This window comes from Myxine glutinosa, chromosome 1 (assembly GCF_964187855.1).
Source record: "Myxine glutinosa chromosome 1, kmMyxGlut1.1, whole genome shotgun sequence".
Classification (NCBI taxonomy): Eukaryota; Metazoa; Chordata; class Myxini; order Myxiniformes; family Myxinidae; genus Myxine; species Myxine glutinosa.
Genome location: NC_136261.1, coordinates 66,421,631 through 66,445,754, shown reverse-complemented (window position 1 = coordinate 66,445,754; position 24,124 = coordinate 66,421,631). Strand labels below are relative to the sequence as shown.

Below are 24,124 nucleotides of genomic sequence, written 5' to 3'. Positions count from 1 at the left end.
CCCATCTCCCACACCTCCACCACATCTCCCACCCCTCTTCACCCCATCTCCCACACCTCTTCACCCCATCTCCCACACCTCTTCACCCCATCTCCCACCCCTCTTCACCCCATCTCCCACCCCTCTTCACCCCATCTCCCACCCCTCTTCACCCCATCTCCCACCCCTCTTCACCCCATCTCCCACCCCTCTTCACCCCATCTCCCACCCCTCTTCACCCCATCTCCCACCCCACTTCACCCCATCTCCCACCCCTCTTCACCCCATCTCCCACACCTCCACCCCATCTCCCACACCTCTTCACCCCATCGCCCACAACTCTTCACCCAATCTCCCACACCTCTTCACCCCATCTCCCACACCTCTTCACCCCATCTCCCACCCCTCTTCACCCCTCTTCACCCCATCTCCCACCCCTCTTCACCCCATCTCCCACCCCTCTTCACCCCTCTTCACCCCATCTCCCACCCCTCTTCACCCCATCTCCCACCCCTCTTCACCCCATCTCCCACCCCTCCTCCCACCCCTCTTCACCCCATCTCCCACCCCATCTCCCACCCCTCTTCACCCCATCTCCCACCCCTCTTCACCCCATCTCCCACCCCTCTTCACCCCATCTCCCACCCCATCTCCCACCCCTCTTCACCCCATCTCCCACCCCTCTTCACCCCATCTCCCACCCCTCTTCACCCCATCTCCCACCCCTCTTCACCCCATCTCCCACCCCTCTTCACCCCATCTCCCACCCCTCTTCACCCCATCTCCCACCCCTCTTCACCCCATCTCCCACCCCTCTTCACCCCATCTCCCACCCCACTTCACCCCATCTCCCACCCCACTTCACCCCATCTCCCACCCCTCTTCACCCCATCTCCCACCCCTCTTCACCCCATCTCCCACCCCTCTTCACCCCATCTCCCACCCCTCTCCCACCCCTCTTCACCCCATCTCCCACCCCTCTTCACCACATCTCCCACCCCTCTTCACCCCATCTCCCACCCCTCTTCACCCCATCTCCCACCCCACTTCACCCCATCTCCCACCCCTCTACACCCCATCTCCCACCCCTCTTCACCCCATCTCCCACCCCTCTTCACCCCATCTCCCACCCCTCTTCACCCCATCTCCCACCCCTCTTCACCCCATCTCCCACCCCTCTTCACCCCATCTCCCACCCCTCTTCACCCCATCTCCCACCCCTCTTCACCCCATCTCCCACCCCTCTTCACCCCATCTCCCACCCCACTTCACCCCATCTCCCACCCCTCTACACCCCATCTCCCACCCCTCTTCACCCCATCTCCCACCCCTCTTCACCCCATCTCCCACCCCTCTTCACCCCATCTCCCACCCCTCTTCACCCCATCTCCCACCCCTCTTCACCCCATCTCCCACCCCTCTTCACCCCATCTCCCACCCTTCTTCACCCCATCTCCCACACCTCTTCACCCCATCTCCCACCCCTCCCAAACAGCGATCATTTATACTCCCATTAACCTGAACCAACCAACCCTCTTACTTGCAGTTTACCACGTTTCCTCCATTCCACTTCCCTCCACCTACTCTTCGCTGCCACTTTCCCCTCCTCCTTTCCTTTCCCTTCCTCTCTTCTCCTCCTCCTACTCTCCTCTGAAACTACTGTACTCCTTTTAAACTACTCTAATCCAAATTATCATCAGGGTTTCATTATATACAAAGTCATCGTGAACGTGTACAAACTAGCAAACCGCTACTACATGTACACACCGGCGTCCGGTAGTTATCACAACCGATCGCGTCCACGCCGCCGACAACCACATGGACATGCAGATGCAATTTTATGATCTGACGTGCAAAGGTGTAACAACATACTCGCTCAGAAGCACCAGGAAGCGCGAAACGCTTAACGATATGAAACCTTCCCTCCTCGACGGTCCCAGCGAGACGGACAGAAGGTGCAATCAGACACCATCGGGACCGAAGGAGGAAAACCTCGACACAAGGCACAGATTCCGACACGAGCCGGATTGTGACGCTGCAAAAAACGGAAGCACGGGGAGCCCCCGCGTGCGCGCGTCGCGTCCCTTTAAAAACGTCATTTCCGGCGCGCATTTGGCAGTGCTTTATTCCCCTGCGTGCGCCCTTATTGTCCCTTTAAAAAACGTCATTTCCGGCGCGCATTTGGCAGTGATTATTCCAAATTCCAATCCAGGAGCCATTAAAAGCTCATCGATTGGAGATCTCATGTTGCCGAGTTGGGTGGTCTGCCACCCAATTCGAAACAGCCCAATGTCTGTTTCCCCAATGCCACCCCAATGTATGGCACCCCAATGTATGGTCTGCCACCCCAATGTATGTGAAAAACATACAAATGCAAAAAGACAAACAAAAAAAAACATACAACCTATTAGTGGGGCAACTTAGCATAACAATTGTGCATTTTGTGAGGAAAGCACCAAATTTGGCACACTCGTAGATTATCCTATTATGAACAGATTTGGATATTGGGCCATATCAAATTCAGCCCCTGATGGCTGTGGCAACCATTTTCCAAAATGACACCTTCAGCTTGTTCCGACGAATTGCATCATCAATTGGCTTGGTCCTTTCCACCAGGCATTCTCTGGTGAAAGCCTGGAACTGCTCTTGGCCAATCTTCTTCACATTCCTGACAGTCTCAACTGCAGCAGGACCTGCAATTTCCTTTGTGTCAAGGACAACCAGATCCATGCTCTCTTCCTCAAAGAGGTTGCCAAGCTCTTCTATGACGCTGACAAGGGCGCGGACATCCTTGGCGAAAGAGGTCTGCACACTTGGTGTCTGATCGTGATGACGTGTGTCCTCTCGCCTCCCCCAGTGTTGATGGCCATCTTGGAACTCTTCTATGGCCCTGGCAACTTCTGGCCCGGCAATCATCCAACGCCGCAGGGCACTTGGGTTGTCAGTGAGGCCGACTGCTCCACCATCTCCTTTGATGCAGGCGTTATTCTGTTCAGGCGCCTGGTCGATCGGGATCGAAGAGAACACCTTCTTCGTCTTCTGTACAGTGAAGTTGCCAGCCCTGAATTCTCTGGCTACATCTGGGTGCTTCATTGTGAGTGCAACCATGTCCCTCAGGTGAACAGGGACCCACCTGGCATAGTGTGTGTGGTCTAAGGCATGGAACCATGGGACCAGTTCCGTCAGGGCATCAAGGTACGTCGTGAATGAAGCCTGCCGCAGAGAACGCACGTAGACCAGTACCAACATCTCTAGTTCCAGCACAGTTGCCCAGTACTGAAAGTTGGGAGTCTTCTCCTCTCTGGTGACACCTGTCTTCGAACTCAGGCAGGTCTTGTGCATCATCAGCATATGTCATACAGTGGCGTTCATACGCACGGTGTTGCAGGATGTGCAGTGCCGCTGCAGTGATTTGATGAGCTCTTCTTGTGCGGGTGACGTGGGCAGCTCGTAGGAAGGAGTCGGCCGTCCCTGGCGTTGCAATCTCAGCTTGAAAATCTGCAAAATCTGCAAATTTTGTGGATGGATTCGGATTAAAATTGGTGGATGAGTTGGGCAGGTTCAATTTTGGTGGTTTTTAGTGGATACAAAACGTAAACTGTTCAGTCTGGCAGAGGTACGGCTCTCCGGCCTTGCTCCCCCAGCTCTCTCTGTGCTCTGTCCCCCCAATATTCCTTCAGGTCGCACAAGATCTGCCTGCAACCCTCTTATGGTTAAACTGCCAAAGTCTAGGCTCTCTGCTCACCTTCACTCTTTCATTCCCCTTTTCTCCCGCCTCTGGAACAAACTCCCACACTCCCTTCAATCCCACTCCTCCCTCCAGGTCTTTAAAACAGCTGTTCACCACCATCTCTTATCTTCCCCCATCGAAAACCTTGATCTTTTCTACCCCCGGTAATTCACCCCAGAGTCCTTGCAGTGTTCATATGTTTTATTCCTCTCCCACCTCCCCCCAAGTCCTCCCGATGTCCCTGCTCTCAAATGTTGTGTTTGTGTCCTTACCCCTCTTCCCCCTCTCTTTTGTGTCCTTCCCCCTCTCTCCCCATCTTGTCTGCCGCTCCCCTTGTTTTTTGTGTTTTGTGTGTCGGTTTGTCTTTTTGTGTGATTAATGTTAGCTCTTTCACGAGCCTCGATCTTGTATACAAAAAAAAAAAAAAAAAAAAAAAAAAAAAAAATCTCTGAATCTGAGATGGCCCAATATCCACATCTTTTCATAATATGATAGTCTACTAGTGTGCCAAATTTGGTGCTTTCCTCACAAAATGCACAATTGTTATGCTATATTTAGCTTAGCTGCGGGACTATATATCAAACGGCCTGATGGCTATTTTCATCATAGGATAAGTTAAGTTATATCAAAATGTGCATCCTCGGAAGGAATGTAAGCAATAAAATGATTATAGTGTTAAAAATACAACAACGCTGATCAGATATATGTGAGGATGTCTGGATTTGATTTCACAAATGCTGCGTTACAGGATAGAGAAGTAAAAATGTTAAAATTACAACACCGAATAGACGCCATGGCGGTATAGTTTGCCAATGCCATGTTTGTTCGTGCCAAATTTGCAACCTCTTCATGAAACAACTATACAAAGTGTGCCTATTTATTCACTACTACTACGTTTACCTGGATCGTTAAGTATCACATAGAAGGAGAAGTTGATTTTTTACAAAAAGGTTCAAGTAAATAGCGCTTCTGTCACGTGATCTCTTTCATTTTCACATGGACAATCACGATTCTTCGTGTGGCGATCATTTTAAACCGGGGGTAGAGCAGGTAGGAATGGCACAGGACGAGATGTTTGATCGTCTGTCTGGGACGCTCTGCGACCCGAAGGAGTCTCTCGCTGCCCGTTTCCGAGCCCTGTTCACGTTGCGCAACCTGGGCGGGCTCCGTGCCGTGGAGAGCATTGGGCGCGCTTTCGGGGACCCCTCGGCGCTCCTCAAGCACGAACTGGCCTATTGTCTGGGCCAGATGCGCGAACCTTCGGCCATCCCACTCCTGTCATCCGTACTGAGGGACCGACAGCAGGAGCCCATGGTACGGCACGAGGCCGGTACGTCTTTTTACAACATTCATTTGTAGCTCAAGGAAAAGTAAATATCTACGTCCAGTTTGCAGCAGACGAGAACAGATAACATGTTGCATATCTCTGGCGGAAAGGGAATTACCCTACTAAATACTGTGTTAACTACTCTGCCATGGACACATCATTCTCCACTAAATACTGTGTTAACTACTCTGCCATGGACACATCATTCTCCACTAAATACTGTGTTAACTACTCTGCCATGGACACATCATTCTCCACTAGATACTGTGTTAACTACTCTGCCATGGACACATCATTCTCCACTAGATACTGTGTTAACTACTCTGCCATGGACACATCATTCTCCACTAAATACTGTGTTAACTACTCTGCCATGGACACATCATTCTCCACTAAATACTGTGTTAACTACTCTGCCATGGACACATCATTCTCCACTAGATACTGTGTTAACTACTCTGCCATGGACACATCATTCTCCACTAGATACTGTGTTAACTACTCTGCCATGGACACATCATTCTCCACTAGATACTGTGTTAACTACTCTGCCATGGACACATCATTCTCCACTAGATACTGTGTTAACTACTCTGCCATGGACACATCATTCTCCACTAGATACTGTGTTAACTACTCTGCCATGGACACATCATTCTCCACTAAATACTGTGTTAACTAATCTGCCATGGACACATCATTCTCCACTAAATACTGTGTTAACTACTCTGCCATGGACACATCATTCTCCACTAGATACTGTGTTAACTACTCTGCCATGGACACATCATTCTCCACTAGATACTGTGTTAACTACTCTGCCATGGACACATCATTCTCCACGAAATACTGTGTTAACTACTCTGCCATGGACACATCATTCTCCACTAAATACTGTTAACTACTCTGCCATGGACACATCATTCTCCACTAAATACTGTGTTAACTACTCTGCCATGGACACATCATTCTCCACTAGATACTGTGTTAACTACTCTGCCATGGACACATCATTCTCCACTAGATACTGTGTTAACTACTCTGCCATGGACACATCATTCTCCACGAAATACTGTGTTAACTACTTTACCATGGACACATCATTCTCCACTAAATACTGTGTTAACTACTCTGCCATGGACACATTATTCTCCACCAAATACTGTGTTAACTACTCTGCCATGGACACATCATTCTCCACTAAATACTGTGTTAACTACTCTGCCATGGACACATCATTCTCCACTAAATACTGTGTTAACTACTCTGCCATGGACACATCATTCTCCACTAGATACTGTGTTAACTACTCTGCCATGGACACATCATTCTCCACTAGATACTGTGTTAACTACTCTGCCATGGACACATCATTCTCCACTAAATACTGTGTTAACTACTCTGCCATGGACACATCATTCTCCACTAGATACTGTGTTAACTACTCTGCCATGGACACATCATTCTCCACTAGATACTGTGTTAACTACTCTGCCATGGACACATCATTCTCCACTAGATACTGTGTTAACTACTCTGCCATGGACACATCATTCTCCACTAAATACTGTGTTAACTACTCTGCCATGGACACATCATTCTCCACTAAATACTGTGTTAACTACTCTGCCATGGACACATCATTCTCCACTAGATACTGTGTTAACTACTCTGCCATGGACACATCATTCTCCACTAGATACTGTGTTAACTACTCTGCCATGGACACATCATTCTCCACGAAATACTGTGTTAACTACTTTACCATGGACACATCATTCTCCACTAAATACTGTGTTAACTACTCTGCCATGGACACATCATTCTCCACTAGATACTGTGTTAACTACTCTGCCATGGACACATCATTCTCCACTAGATACTGTGTTAACTACTCTGCCATGGACACATCATTCTCCACTAAATACTGTGTTAACTACTCTGCCATGGACACATCATTCTCCACTAAATACTGTGTTAACTACTCTGCCATGGACACATCATTCTCCACTAGATACTGTGTTAACTACTCTGCCATGGACACATCATTCTCCACGAAATACTGTGTTAACTACTTTACCATGGACACATCATTCTCCACTAAATACTGTGTTAACTACTCTGCCATGGACACATCATTCTCCACTAGATACTGTGTTAACTACTCTGCCATGGACACATCATTCTCCACGAAATACTGTGTTAACTACTCTGCCATGGACACATCATTCTCCACTAAATACTGTGTTAACTACTCTGCCATGGACACATCATTCTCCACTAGATACTGTGTTAACTACTCTGCCATGGACACATCATTCTCCACTAGATACTGTGTTAACTACTCTGCCATGGACACATCATTCTCCACTAGATACTGTGTTAACTACTCTGCCATGGACACATCATTCTCCACTAGATACTGTGTTAACTACTCTGCCATGGACACATCATTCTCCACTAGATACTGTGTTAACTACTCTGCCATGGACACATCATTCTCCACTAAATACTGTGTTAACTAATCTGCCATGGACACATCATTCTCCACTAAATACTGTGTTAACTACTCTGCCATGGACACATCATTCTCCACTAGATACTGTGTTAACTACTCTGCCATGGACACATCATTCTCCACTAGATACTGTGTTAACTACTCTGCCATGGACACATCATTCTCCACGAAATACTGTGTTAACTACTCTGCCATGGACACATCATTCTCCACTAAATACTGTTAACTACTCTGCCATGGACACATCATTCTCCACTAAATACTGTGTTAACTACTCTGCCATGGACACATCATTCTCCACTAGATACTGTGTTAACTACTCTGCCATGGACACATCATTCTCCACTAGATACTGTGTTAACTACTCTGCCATGGACACATCATTCTCCACGAAATACTGTGTTAACTACTTTACCATGGACACATCATTCTCCACTAAATACTGTGTTAACTACTCTGCCATGGACACATTATTCTCCACCAAATACTGTGTTAACTACTCTGCCATGGACACATCATTCTCCACTAAATACTGTGTTAACTACTCTGCCATGGACACATCATTCTCCACTAAATACTGTGTTAACTACTCTGCCATGGACACATCATTCTCCACTAGATACTGTGTTAACTACTCTGCCATGGACACATCATTCTCCACTAGATACTGTGTTAACTACTCTGCCATGGACACATCATTCTCCACTAAATACTGTGTTAACTACTCTGCCATGGACACATCATTCTCCACTAGATACTGTGTTAACTACTCTGCCATGGACACATCATTCTCCACTAGATACTGTGTTAACTACTCTGCCATGGACACATCATTCTCCACTAGATACTGTGTTAACTACTCTGCCATGGACACATCATTCTCCACTAAATACTGTGTTAACTACTCTGCCATGGACACATCATTCTCCACTAAATACTGTGTTAACTACTCTGCCATGGACACATCATTCTCCACTAGATACTGTGTTAACTACTCTGCCATGGACACATCATTCTCCACTAGATACTGTGTTAACTACTCTGCCATGGACACATCATTCTCCACGAAATACTGTGTTAACTACTTTACCATGGACACATCATTCTCCACTAAATACTGTGTTAACTACTCTGCCATGGACACATTATTCTCCACCAAATACTGTGTTAACTACTCTGCCATGGACACATCATTCTCCACTAAATACTGTGTTAACTACTCTGCCATGGACACATCATTCTCCACTAAATACTGTGTTAACTACTCTGCCATGGACACATCATTCTCCACTAAATACTGTGTTAACTACTCTGCCATGGACACATCATTCTCCAATAAATACTGTGTTAACTACTCTGCCATGGACACATCATTCTCCACTAAATACTGTGTTAACTACTCTGCCATGGACACATCATTCTCTACTAAATACTGTGTTAACTACTCTGCCATGGACACATCATTCTCCACTAAATACTGTGTTAACTACTCTGCCATGGACACATTATTCTCCACTAAATACTGTGTTAACTACTCTGCCATGGACACATCATTCTCCACTAAATACTGTGTTATCTACTCTGCCATGGACAAATAATTCTCCACTAAATACAGTGTTAACTACTCTGCCATGGACACATCATTCTCCACAAAATACTGTGTTAACTACTCTGCCATGGACACATCATTCTCCACTAAATACTGTGTTAACTACTCTGCCATGGACACATCATTCTCCACTAAATACTGTGTTAACTACTCTGCCATGGACACATCATTCTCCACTAGATACTGTGTTAACTACTCTGCCATGGACACATCATTCTCCACTAAATACTGTGTTAACTACTCTGCCATGGACACATCATTCTCCACTAGATACTGTGTTAACTACTCTGCCATGGACACATCATTCTCCACGAAATACTGTGTTAACTACTCTGCCATGGACACATTATTCTCCACCAAATACTGTGTTAACTACTCTGCCATGGACACATCATTCTCCACTAAATACTGTGTTAACTACTCTGCCATGGACACATTATTCTCCACCAAATACTGTGTTAACTACTCTGCCATGGACACATCATTCTCCACTAAATACTGTGTTAACTACTCTGCCATGGACACATCATTCTCCACTAAATACTGTGTTAACTACTCTGCCATGGACACATCATTCTCCAATAAATACTGTGTTAACTACTCTGCCATGCACACATCATTCTCCACTAAATACTGTGTTAACTACTCTGCCATGGACACATCATTCTCCACTAGATACTGTGTTAACTACTCTGCCATGGACACATCATTCTCCACTAAATACTGTGTTAACTACTCTGCCATGGACACATCATTCTCCACTAGATACTGTGTTAACTACTCTGCCATGGACACATCATTCTCCACGAAATACTGTGTTAACTACTCTGCCATGGACACATTATTCTCCACCAAATACTGTGTTAACTACTCTGCCATGGACACATCATTCTCCACTAAATACTGTGTTAACTACTCTGCCATGGACACATTATTCTCCACCAAATACTGTGTTAACTACTCTGCCATGGACACATCATTCTCCACTAAATACTGTGTTAACTACTCTGCCATGGACACATCATTCTCCACTAAATACTGTGTTAAGTACTCTGCCATGGACACATCATTCTCCAATAAATACTGTGTTAACTACTCTGCCATGGACACATCATTCTCCACTAAATACTGTGTTAACTACTCTGCCATGGACACATCATTCTCCACTAAATACTGTGTTAACTACTCTGCCATGGACACATCATTCTCCACTAAATACTGTTAACTACTCTGCCATGGACACATCATTCTCCAATAAATACTGTGTTAACTACTCTGCCATGGACACATCATTCTCCACTAAATACTGTGTTAACTACTCTGCCATGGACACATCATTCTCCACTAAATACTGTTAACTACTCTGCCATGGACACATCATTCTCCACTAAATACTGTGTTAACTACTCTGCCATGGACACATCATTCTCCACTAAATACTGTGTTAACTACTCTGCCATGGACACATAATTCTCCACTAAATACTGTGTTAACTACTCTGCCATGGACACATCATTCTCCACTAAATACTGTGTTAACTACTCTGCCATGGACACATCATTCTCCACTAAATACTGTGTTAACTACTCTGCCATGGACACATCATTCTCCACTAAATACTGTGTTAACTACTCTGCCATGGACACATCATTCTCCACTAAATACTGTGTTAACTACTCTGCCATGGACACATTATTCTCCACTAAATTCTGTGTTAACTACTCTGCCATGGACACATCATTCTCCACTAAATACTGTTAACTACTCTGCCATGGACACATCATTCTCCAATAAATACTGTGTTAACTACTCTGCCATGGACACATCATTCTCCACTAAATACTGTGTTAACTACTCTGCCATGGACACATCATTATCCACTAAATACTGTGTTAACTACTCTGCCATGGACACATCATTCTCCACTAAATACTGTGTTAACTACTCTGCCATGGACACATCATTCTCCACTAAATACTGTGTTAACTACTCTGCCATGGACACATCATTCTCCACTAAATACTGTTAACTACTCTGCCATGGACACATCATTCTCCACTAAATACTGTGTTAACTACTCTGCCATGGACACATCATTCTCCACTAAATACTGTGTTAATTACTCTGCCATGGACACATCATTCTCTACTAAATACTCTGTTCACGGCAGGCTTTTCAGGTGATATTTCTTGGAGTCATGCTTAGATAGTGCGATCGATCACTTAGTGCATTACATAGAAAAGTTTAAACATTTTATCCCCCAACTTTGCCCTAGGTCTCTTTTCTTCATCCAAACCTTAATTTCCTTCCCCCCAATGAGAGCACCTGTGCTGCTGATGCAGAGCCCTTTGGGTGAGGGCATACATTTGCCATTGGTTCATGGTGCCCACGTTAACTCGCCTGCTCTGCGTCCAAAGATCCCCTTGGGTTTTAAGATCCACCAGGTAATGCAAGCAGGTGGGACACCCGGATTAACGTTCACCTGAGGGACGGGGCACTTTGTGATGCAACCCTCTGCCTGTGAAACATTAATCACGCATCGGGAATGGAACCTACCAGAAGACAGTCTGTGGTTTCTGTGGCAACTGAAAACTACCAATAAATAATCTTGAGACATGCGTCAAAACGCTGTATACATCAGCAGTCTTTGTGGAGTAGCTGCGACACAAATCGTGCAAACACACAGATGGATACAGGAGACACCGCGAGACTTGACTTTCATACAAATACATAGATTGGGGGAAGAGACATCACGCCCCAGAGCACTCTGGGTGCCAGTGACGTCATCTTTATGACTTCACTTTTTACTCTCCACACTGATGCAATCAAGGAGGAATTTACTCCTTCCCATTGAATGAGGACCTGTGGGATGTTTGTCCCGGCTCTACCCTTTACTCGCTGAATGTCAAACGAGGCACATGCCAGTTTTTGAAGTCTTTGGGATTACTCGGCCGGGGTTTGAACCAACGACCTCCCAAACTCGGAGAGGAAGGTTTTACCGTTATGCCACCGAGTCTGGTTATGTGCGACTTTGTAGGGGTATGTGTGACTCGTTCTCAAGTCCATGTAACTGTATCTGAACGGATGCCATTCGATCGAGACAAAGAGGTTGCAGCAGATGGGGAAGCCATGCAGATGTACAGTATTACTGTTTGGTCTCACTTCTGGAATGCACTTGGTAAAGGTATCAATATGGAGTGGGCACAGTTCCATCTCTTCCAGAAATTTTTATTTATTTTTTATTTATACAGGATCGAGGCTCGTGAAAGAGCTAACATTTATCACACAAAAAAAATCCGAACAGACACACAAAGTATATAATAAGGAGAGCTGGGGAGAAAAGGGGAAGCACACAAACACAACATTTGAGAGCAGGGACATCGGGAGATCTGTGGGAGGGAGAGGGCTTGGGGGGAGAAGGCGTGGGAAGGGGGTGGGGGCGTGAGAAGTATAAAACACAAGGATACCACAAGGCCCGACCATCAGCCATGATTTCTGGGCTGACCATAATTACAAAGCTCGTCTTCAAAGTCAGCTGCAGACTGTGCATCCTCCATCATTCCAAGCCATTCCTTGAATATCTGAGCTACTCCGTATGCCAGGCCTTTGTCTTTAGCTCAATGGAGTACTGCTCTCGCTTATGGACTGTTACCCCAGCATCGCATCTTTCTTTCTTGAAGATGCAACATTGTTTGTATCGCCCAATATGAGGTGGAAGCATAAGGCTTTCGCTCCCACGTCAGACGGCTTTGTATCTGACCGTTATTTATTTTTTTGCTTCCCTCCCTCCCTCCCTCCCTCCCTCTCCCCTCCTTTTTCTTCTCTAATCTACTTTTAGTCAGGTTCACTATGTTTTTTCGTTCAAAATCATGGTAGATTAGCAAACCTATACATTTTTGGAAACGTTATTACATGGAAAATCTGAAAATCAATGTTTACATTTGCCAATTCCGACCAATTCGATTCGACCAATTCGACCAATCGACCAATTCCATTCGACCAATTCCATTCGACCAATCGCTTCGATCGACCATTCGACCAATTTGATCGATTCGATTCGATTTGATTCATCGAATTCGATTCGATCGACCATTCGACCAATTCGATTTGCCAATCAATTTGACCGACCTTTGCTTGTGTGGAACGGACTGTGAAAACGATGCGGACTATATTGTCGGATACGACACACAGGACAGTGATGACGAACTCTAAATGGCATATTCTGTAATCGTGTATGTTTGATGCCATTGACTGCCTGTGTATATTTTGTCATTGACTGCCTGTGTAGATGTGAAGTTATACTGACTGCATGTGTATATATGATTTTGCTGACTGCCTGTGTATGTTTGGTGATATGAATTATTGTGACACATTTTGATGTTATTAACTGCCTGTACAAAATGATAACATGTATTTGATTATGCAACTTATCGCGAATATAAAGACAGTATTTTGCAATTCAAAACCTTTGATTCGTGTCTTACCATTCCCCAAAGCACTAATTTGATACTTTCATTGGATTCCTTGTCCCTGAAAATATAGGTTTAGTATATTTTAAAAAGTTTTTAGGGTAATTAGAGGCAGAAATAGAACAAACAAAATATGTATTTTACAGTGGCCATTTTGAAAATCCAAAATGGCCGCCATACAGGTATCTCTCCAAATGTAAACATTGATTTTTAGTTTCCTTATGGTATAACCTTTCCAAAAATGCATAGGTTTGCTAATCTACCATGATTTTGAACGAAATATAATTTATTGACATAGGGAACCTGACTATTTGCTCTGGTCTCTCAACCAATCTCAACTCTCCCTTGCTCGTACAGGATGTACATGTTCTTCCAATACCCTAATGGTTATATTCCCATAATCCAAACTTCCTCCCCATCTCCACTGTTTTGATCCTCTTTTCTCCCTTTGATGAATTTCCTTCCGGAGACTGTTCAATCGTGCTCTTCCCTCCATTGCTTCAAGCAGGCGATGCACTATGACGTCATCCATTCCTACCTGAAACCTGTTATTTATTAGTCCCCTACCGGTTTCACTGGAAGGGACGATAGGTTTGCTCTCCGTCCGTCTGTCTAGCCCACCTGTGGTTTTCTGCACCTTCTTCCCAATACCCTTCAACATATTGAATTGAAACTTGGTACATGGCTTTATGATAAGTTACAGAAACTGAAACTTATTCTGTAGCTCTGTATACCAAAATCAATTTAAACGTCTGACTATACATGGCTCGCAATTTCTGAGTGCTGGGAAGAAGAACATTCATTGGGACCAATAGGGGACACGCATTGCAAAGCGATTCTCCCTCTTGTTACCCTCGCCAGAACAGAGAGTATTTGAGTCCGTTTGTTCCTTGGCAATTTTTTTTCCTTCCAACAACTATGCTGAGCACTCTGGTTTGTGTGTTTGTCTGTCCGCTCACTTATACTTGCCTACAGGTCACAATTTTAAACCGATCTTCACGAAACTTCACCAAATGGTAGAGTTTGTGGTCCGACAAAATTCTATATATTTTTGAGGTCAAAAGGTCAACATAGGCCAAAGGTCAATCACTTTTTTTTCCAATTTCTGAAATCCTCAATTTTCATCCGATTGACTTGAAATTTAAATAGGATTTACATATCGGCCAACTGAATTAAACCACCAACTATTTTTGAGATCAGCGTAAGCCAAAAGGTCAACATAGCCCAAAGGTCAACCACCTTTTTTCCAAATTTCTGAAATCCTCAATTTTCATCCGATTCACTTGAAATTTGAATGGGATTTACATATCAGCTAAATGAATTCAATCACCAACTATTTTTGAGATCAACATAGGCCAAAGGTCAACAACAATTTAAAATTTATAAAATCCTCAATTTTCATCCGATTGACTTGAAAATTGAATGGGATTTACGTATTGGTTAACTGAATTCAACCACCAACTATTTTTGAGATCAGCAAAGGCCAAAACGTCAACATAGGCCAAAGGTCAACAACAATTTCTAAAATCCTCTATTTTCATCTGATTGACTTGAAATTTGAATGTAATTTTCACATCAGCGAACTGAATTCAACCACCAACTATTTTTGAGGTCAACATAGGCCAAAAGGTCAACTTAGGCCAAATTTCTGAAATTGTCAATTTTCATCCGATTAACTTAAACTTTGAAGACCATTTGCATATCAGGTCACTGAATTCAACCACTAATTATTTTGAGGTCAAAAGGATGATCTTTTGAGTGCCATTCTACTTTGTTCTGTTTAAGTGTCGCTCTATGAGTGATTTTTCATTTGTCTGTTTGTCTGTCTGTCTGTTTGTCTGTTTGTCCCCACAGAATAAATATGATTTTCTCTGCAACGGGTGGTCTGATTGACAGGAAATTTTCACCATAGGTACACCTCCACCGGTAGAATTTTTAATGATAATTATGACATCACAGGTCACATGTTACAGGCGCCATCTTGGAAAAACCCAAAAGAATTTGCACCTCGATATCTCCGAAAGTGCTGAATAGAAAAAATTGAGACATGGCTCATTGTAAAGAACTCTCCGTGGGGAATAACATGTGTTGATGATGATGTCATAGGTGCCTGCATTATGACGTCATAATTCGACAAGTTCAAGATGAAATTTCTTGAGCGTCATCTACAGATAAATTGGTGGTGGGGGGGGGGGGGGGGGGGGGGGACGATGACGTCATCGGTCACGTGGTTCCGTCATATTTGTTTTAACATAAAGGCCTTAAAACCCACTAAAACATGTCCTGGCGAGGGTCTGCAATCTCTGATTGTTCTTTCTTGTTGTAAATGTGTTGCTTTGATTGTGCTTTATAAATACCTCTTCCTGCAATTCTGGTAAACTGTTGTTTCCAACCTGCCCATTTTGGCTCTTTCCTATCGACTCGATTAAGGTGTACTAGTGATAGATGGGATGTTTTACCCCAGCCAATGGCTCCATAACTTTAGTGGGTACATGCTTGATAGTTCGCTCGGCTGCACCTGATTAAATAAGACATGGTGCTAGCCCCCCTTGGTATTGCCCAGCCACTGCAAAGGTAATGCTCGTAGTAGCGAGAACCCTGCCAGGTTCAGCGGTATCAATAGGCGTTTGTGGTTGACTAGAAACATGCTGGACCACGGAGTTATCTGTAGCCAGGAGTTCGGGAGGAGTCCACAAAGTCCCCTCTTGGTAAACCTCGAAACCCGGATCCATAACAATATATTCACGTATACTTGTATTACATTACATACAAATAACATTTAAAAAAGTACTTCGGGTATTCAAAACACCCCTTTTGAGGTTACAAATGGTTTCGTATGCTAAAATCCGAATATTGTTCGGTCCCAAGGAATTTGGATTTGAAGAGTTTTCACCTGCAGCAGGTAAAGTTTAAATCTGAATTGCACACCAAAACAAAGGCCTCACTGTACAGAAACAAAAGGCGTGTGTTCCATTCTGAATCGCTGAGATTTTTTCAGACAAAATTATTTTGTGATAACCTGGTGTGCTCTCTCGGTGACATCATGAAGTGCAATATTGTCACACCTAACCTGCAATCCATTTGGTTTGACTTCATCATCCCCGAAATCGCACCTTTTCATGCTCTCAGATCTTATTACTACAGAATGACTTTTATTTATCCAGTCTTTGATTCATTCTTTGATTGCACTTGATGTGCTACATTTGTTTGTTTATTTTTGCAGGTTGTAATTTATTTCCTCATCAGAAACAAATTGCTTTTTAAATATCAAAACTGTATCGCACCCTCTGAGGAATCCAGGTCAGACCTGTAATTGAGATGCAGCTGTTTTCTTGGGCGGTGCCCACTGTGGCCGTGTGCAGGTGAAGCACTGGGAGCAATTGGCAGCCCAAACGTGCTGGACGTTTTACGGGAGTACAGCTCTGATCCCGTGATCGAGGTGAGTCATTTTGTTGAGAACGATAATGGCATGAGGTAGAGCTGAAGGGTCAAGCTCGATGTAAATAGGACACCGGCTTCACCATCAACCAAGTGTTGACAAAACTATGCTCAACCGCCATGACCATGAGAGATGAGGTGAAACGACGTTTTCGGCGTACGCTCTTTTTGATTGAAATTGAGACGTTTGAAAAAGGTCTGTTTTTTAACAAAGAACGAGATGCAGAAACTTCACAAGCTAATGGTTCTGTTTTGCCTCATTTGTGTACTTGGTCTTCAGCCCTCTCCACTGGCTGTGTATGAGAATATCTCAACCAACTTCAACTCTCTTCCGAATCTGTGGTGACTTCAACTTTCACCATGCCAGTTGTCTCGACATCTGTCGGTCCTTGCACCACTGTTATGCCGTTGCAGCCAAGGCCTCGTGCGACACTTCTAGCCTCACCCACTTTTTTTCCTTTTTTTTTTGTATACAACATCGAGGCTCGTGAAAGAGCTAACATCAATCACAAAAAAAAGGACAAACCAGGTAGGACACCGACACCATATCTTCACGGAAACTGAGATTGTATAGAGAACTAGGGGCTAATGAAATAGGTTAAGTACAGGTGAAAATAAGAACCAGGCACCCCCAGGTACCTGGTACCTTCAAGGTGGCATTGCCGTGCGCCTTTGGTGCCCGGCGATATCGCTGAAAACTGAGATTGTATAGAGACCTAGGTGCTAATGAAATAGGTTAAGTACAGGTGAAAATAAGAACCTGGCACCCCAAGGTACCTGGTACCTCCAGGTACCAGGTGCCTTCAGGGCGGCATTGCCGTGCGCCTTCGGCACCCGGCGATACCGCTGAAAACTGATATTGTATAGAGGACTAGAGGCTAATGAAATAGGTTAAGTACAGGTGAAAATAAGAACCAGGCACCCCCAGGTACCTGTTACCTCCAGGTACCTGGTACCTTCTTTAAAACAGCTGTTCACCACCATCTCTTATCTTCCCCCATCCAAAACCTTGATATTTTCCACCCCCGCTAATTCACCCCAGATACACTTTTTCGAAATTCCAACTTCTTTCCTGGAAGTCCTTGCAGTGTCCATATGTTTTATACCTCTCCCACCTCCCACCAAGCCCTCTCCCTCCCACAGTTCTCTCGATGTCCCTGCTCTCAAATGTTGTGTTTGTGTCCTTCCCCCTCTATCCCCATCTTGTCAACTGCTCCCCTTATTTTGTGTTTTATGTGTCGGTTTGTGTCGGTTTGACTTTTTGTGTGATTAATGTTAGCTCTTTCACGAGCCTCGATCCTGAAAAAAAACAACAACAACAAAAAAAAAACCCGACATACAATAGAGGGAGCGGGAGACAAGATGGGAAGAGAGAGGGAAGCACACAAGTGCAACAGCAGAGAACGGGGACAACGGAAGATCCGTGGGAGAGAGAGGGCTTCGGGGGAGGAGGCATGGGAAGGTGGGGGAGGGGGATGGGAAAGGTATAAAACACATGGACACTGCTAGAACTTCCAGGAAAGAAAGAAGTTGAGATTTCCAAAAAAAAAAAGTGGATCTGGGGTGAATTAATGGGGGGTAGAAGAGATCAAGGTTTTGGATGGGGGAAGACAAGAGATGGTGGTGAACAGCTGTTTTAAAGACATGGAGGGAGGAGTGGGATTGCAGAGAGTGAGGAAGTTTGTTCCAGAGGCGGGAGTAAAGAGGAATGAAAGAGTGAAGGTGAGCAGAGAGTGTTGATTTTGGCAATTTCACCATAAGAGGGTTGCTGGCAGATCTTGTGCGACCTGTAGGAATATTTGGGAGACAGAGCACAGATAGAGCTGGGGCAGCTAGGCCAGATAGGAGTCGGTGGAAAACAGAAAGACCACCAACCTGCCTGCGGTGAGTGAGTGAAAGGCCCTCGGAGTTAGCTTCATCGTGGGAGATTCCAATGATTCTGAACGCTTTGGTTTCAACAGCGTGAAGCCGAGCTAGGTGTGAGGCAGGAGCACCAGCCCAGAGGGGGGAACAGACTTCCATTGAGCTGTGGATGAAAGTCTTGTATGTGGTGAGGAGCTCAGGTGTGCCAAGGAGGGACTTCGCATGATGGAGGATGTCCAGTCGGCGACTGGCTTTGGAGGCTAGATTGGAAATGTGGTTTTCCCAGGAAAGTCCGTCCACCTTGGATGCGGCTTGGTACTTGGTTTCATTACATCCATATATTTCTCCAATTAGCTACCACTCTCTGCTAGCATATCTGGGCCGATTGGTCTGGCATGCGGTCCACCATCTTTCGCTGATCGGTCCACTATCTTTTCATCTCCAGACATGATGCCTCGGTCTCGTTTCTCCACAAACGATTCTTGCTCTTTGTCGCCAGCTATCCTGGCGAACATCTCTTCTCTGGTACAATACTTGTGTTGAGGCATTTGCCAGAAAGTGGCGTGCCTTTTTTCTCCTGGAAAGCCAACTGCACAGAGAGGGAACCCATTGGCTCTCTGCAAACCTCATAGTCGGTTTCCTTCCTCAGCTGTTTCAGAATTTGGTGCCAGGCCCACCTGCGTTCCAAACTCTCAGGTCTTTCATCATCCACAAAAACTTGGTGGCAGTTGTTCAAGTCTCTCTGAAACATGCTCATGGGTTCCTTTGTTCTTGAAGGATACGGTCATGATGGGCACTCTCTCAGGCTGCAGATGCTGGCCTTTGCTGCAAAAACAGAATTAAGGCAAAGGTCCAAAATCCCTCTCTTCCTGTAACCATCCTACACCTCCTCATAGAAAGCATGCTATCACCTCCTGCCGAGGTGGAGAAATTCGAGCGACTTGACTGCTCCACCACTACTGGTCCTGATGGTATCCGTTTTCTAATATTCAAATATGGTTGATCTGCATTGTCTCCTCCTGTGTCTCTACTCTTTGTCCATTTAACTATTTTTTTTTTTATCAGGAGCCACCTTACCTGCATGATGGAAACCATTCATAAATCATGGATACCATCCATAGCCCTGGTGTTGGGCTAGCGGCTAGGGTGCCAGCTTAGGATCCTAGGATCCTGGGTTCGAATCCCGGTCGATCGCTGAATTAACGCCAGGGGGGTTGACTCAGCCTGTCATCCTTCCGAGGTCGGCTAATTGAGTACCAGTTCACTGGTAATTCCCTGTGTGTCGTAAAAAGGCGACAAACAGGGTTGGCGGCAGGAAGGGCATCCGGCCGTAAAACATTGCTTCAAAAAGGGGACCAAAAAACAACAACAACCACGGTCCCCGAAAAAGGCCAACCCCCGCTTGCGGGGAAAAATGGCCTCCAAAGGTGGTTTTTATCCAGCATAACTTCAGACCAGCTTGCCTTCTCCCCAAAATAAGCAAACGAATTTGATCGATATAATTTTAGCAGACTTTCATTTTATTTTTTCAACAACTCTGATCTCCAGGTGAGCTTAGCTTCTCGCCTGGCCATTCCACCATGGACGTCCTGCAGCAATGGCTCGATGGCCTTTATTTCAAACAAGCAGTCAGGGCTATCTCGCTGGTTCATCTCCTGTGCATTTTGTTCATGGCACACCAATGTGATTTGCACACACTCCTCTAATGCCATCTGAGATTTCTTCCTGTATTGACTATCGGATTCCCTGCATGCTCACAGTGGATTCTTTCGGATGGAATACTGCCCCATCCTGTACGTTTTGAGGCCCATGCCCCTCAAAGTAGCGCACTTGGATGAATCCTGTTCTCGATGTGAATCAATATCATGCCGGATTCATCACTGGGATTGTATCACCTTGTAGATGACCCTACCTCTGCAGGATGGCCTCACTCTTCCACTAGGCAGGATGTTGCTGCATCACTCAGGCGATTCAGAGAAAATCAGCACCTGGTTATCAACCTGGAACACATCGTTCAGGGCAATAAAGATGATATTCTCAATTTAACCCGCAATAAGGAGCGATTGGCAAATTCTCCATTTCATTTATATTGTCCGCCTCCAGAAAAGGGAGTGCCTGGAGGTCTTTGGGTCTCACGATCAGCTTGGACAGAACGCATCTCGAAACTGACCTCCAACCACTCCTTCAGGTTTCTCTTCCGGGTCGAGTCCTGCTCTCCTAAGCTTATGAAGGTTTATAAAAACCGTCATCCAGAGTGTCTTGATCCCACTGTGGATTGGTGCTGCTCGCTTCTCATCTTTAAGGCCCCCCTCCATGCCATTGGAATCTTGTGTTGGAAAGCTGGGTCGGGGTCTCGGGTCTTGCTTCCTGCTCTGTGCAGGTTTGTGGCCTTCCATTTTCTTTTTCTTTTTTACTGGCTGTTCCTCTTACCTGTCTGCATAGGCCTCACCAGGTCATATAAAACCTGTCAGAAATCCTTTCTTTGTTTCTTTTCCAAAGCTGAAACTGAACATCAGCATCTCTCCCATTACAGTATTTACTAATGAGCTTGACTACCTGCTTGTCTACCTGTTCTCATCTTTCTCTTGCAATTCCTCTGCTTTGTGTTGCTTTCTTTGTTTTCTTTATAGCTGCTGGTTGGGAAAAAAACCAAATAATGTTGATTGCTTGGTCATGGAATAGAGGGGGAAAAGTCATTTGTATACCCCATTCACATAGCAGCAGCTTCCAGCAAAATACCGGCATTTTCCCACCAAATTGCTGGCATCGCTTTGATAAGAATGGAAGCTAAAACCGATGCCAGCGTTTTGCCGGATATTCGTTTCCAGCAATTTTACACCAATTTCCCGGCATTTGTCACAGTAGCTATTGTGGAAGAATGCCGCCATTCATTATATGTTAACAGCAGCCATACAAATGCTGGCAATTTTACACCTTACACAGACGCTTGCGCTATTTTTATGGACATCATTTGTGGTTGCCCTTCTGAATGTGATTAATATATAAGATGGTGCATTGTATGCTCGGTGTGCCGGGGAGAAGGTCGCAGAGACCTGCCAGCTGGCAGTGCAGAGGATCGAGTGGCTGCAAAACGAGCAAAAGCGGGAAGGAACCAACTTGGGCTCCAACCCATACCTGTCGGTAGACCCCGCGCCGCCATCCCAAGAACGAGCCGTCGCCAGTTTGCGGGCCACGCTGCTGGACTGCGACGCACCTCTGTTTGACCGTTATCGTGCGATGTTTGCCCTGCGCAATGCCGGTGGAGATGAGTCGGCCTTGGCTCTCGCAGATGGTACGTGTAGCGATTCGGATGTGCCGGTGCAGGTGATGTGGGTCTGGTGTAAGAACTCGAGACAAGTGTTTGTTCATGGCATTGTTGAACACCTGCATTGAAGGTGTCCCTTTTGGGGAATTTTTGATGGTCTATTTGGGGTGAATTAAATGTAAAATTTGGAGTTGGAGTTGTGGTGCGGGGAAAGAAAAGAACTAAAGCTCAGGTGGGGTCTTCGGTGGGGTCTTGTTGCAAGACCAACACAACCAGAAGATGTGCCAAGTGATTTAGAAATGGCAGAGTAAAATTGCCTCTTAAAAACGTGTCGCGGTACGAAGCGAATGACCGATGGCATGGGCTGGATGGTATTTGGTCCAGGTGCTTCCTCTATTAGGATAGACCCTTGGGGTGGTTATTTTTTTTTTACCTCTGCCACCGAAGGTGGACGGAGGTTATGTTTACACACCTGTCTGTCTGTGTGTGAGCAGGACATCTCAAAAAGTTATGGACAGATTCGGACGAAATTGTGTGGACATGTTGGGTGTATGACGAGGACGGATCGATTCGACTTTGGTGAAGATCCGAATCCGGATCCAGATATGAGAATTTTAAGTGGTTCTTCACGATTGAGAGATGGGGACTAATGCCTTGCTCTGCCTACGACACAACAGGATGGCAGTTTGTAACTTGGTCGAGATTCAAACCCTGGGGAGATAGCTCGGAGGTAATGAGCAGCTCCGTTAGCGTCAGATTCGAACCAGGTCATTTTGGGGTACGACCCGCATTCTGTGCACCGAATGGAGGTGGCTCCACTTCCGTCCCGCTGGTACGGTGAATGACCGATTTGATTTTGAACCTCTCCTGTGATCCCTGTCACCCCATCCGCAGGTCTCTCTTGCGGCAGTGCGTTGTTTCGCCACGAGGTGGCGTTCGTACTGGGGCAGATGCAGTCGGCGGTGGCTGTGCCCGCACTGAAAGCCACGTTGTCATCACCCACCGAGAGCCCCATGGTGCGGCACGAGTGCGCCGAGGCGCTGGGCGCGATCGCGCAGCCGCATTGCGCGGAGCTCCTGCGGGAGCACCTGCTCGATCCGGAAGTGGTGGTGCGGGAGAGTTGCGAGGTTGCCCTCGACATACACGAGAGTGAGACCTGCGGAGAGTTCCAATATGCGAACGGGCTGCCCAGACCTGCTGAAACAATCCCTGCCAATTAGAAGGGAAAAAAGCAAAAGCTCCTGCCACCACCCTCCTTTCGGAGCCATCCATTTATTACGTATGCAAACATGGCAAATTTCCACAGCACCTCGTACCCTTGTAACGGATTTTGGTCCAATCTAGTACTTCCTCTCTCATGGCACCTCAGCTCTTATTGACATGCATCTTCTCCATTCAGCCATGAGATGGCTCCTTTATGGTGTGACGGTGACTATGCTTTGAGGCTGGAGCAGCACCTTGCCGGTTCATATGAAAAGGTGATGGGATTATTTGGGAGAAGTGTTTAGCATTTCTAACCTCGCCCTCTGCCACGATTATTGTGGGTTTGAAGTGCCAAAGATGCTTCACACGTCACACGTGCTTTTTTCACTGCTCTCGTTGCTGTTTAGTATGTAGAATTCCTGTAAATTTGTAATAAAGTTGCTGAGGAAGAAATAGCTTTTTGTAACGTTTTTCGTGACTGCGTGATTTGCTGACGTCACGCAGCGATGGTATGGACTCCAAGTTGAGGCTTCAGGAGGCGAGCTTTGGCTTCCTCTGGGAAATAAAGACCGGCTCATCCCTCGGTGGGAGCATTGCCTGGATTTGTTTCTGATTTATGGACGCGAAAGGGAGTTGGGGGGGGGGGGGGGGAGCGTGCTCGCCATACCCTTCGCAAAGGACACTGGGGTCTTCAATGTCCAGCTCGGAATGCCGGGCAGTTTA

General features: G+C 45.6%; 1 protein-coding gene across 2 annotated transcripts; it reads left to right on the top strand.

The window, feature by feature from the left end:
* Positions 1–4,633: 4,633 nt before the first annotated feature.
* DOHH (deoxyhypusine hydroxylase) lies at positions 4,634–23,854 on the top strand. Of its 2 annotated transcripts, none has more exons than XM_068112617.2 (4): positions 4,634–5,039; positions 16,995–17,071; positions 21,976–22,225; positions 23,093–23,854. In XM_068112617.2, exons 1-4 carry the CDS (start codon positions 4,706–4,708, stop codon positions 23,416–23,418), a joined length of 987 nt encoding a protein of 328 aa, XP_067968718.1. In that variant the 5' UTR covers positions 4,634–4,705; the 3' UTR covers positions 23,419–23,854. The 2 variants fall into 2 exon arrangements, with proteins under 2 accessions (XP_067968718.1, XP_067968708.1); XM_068112607.2 differs by having other exon boundaries at positions 4,652–5,039; positions 21,973–22,225.
* Positions 23,855–24,124: the final 270 nt, after the last annotated feature.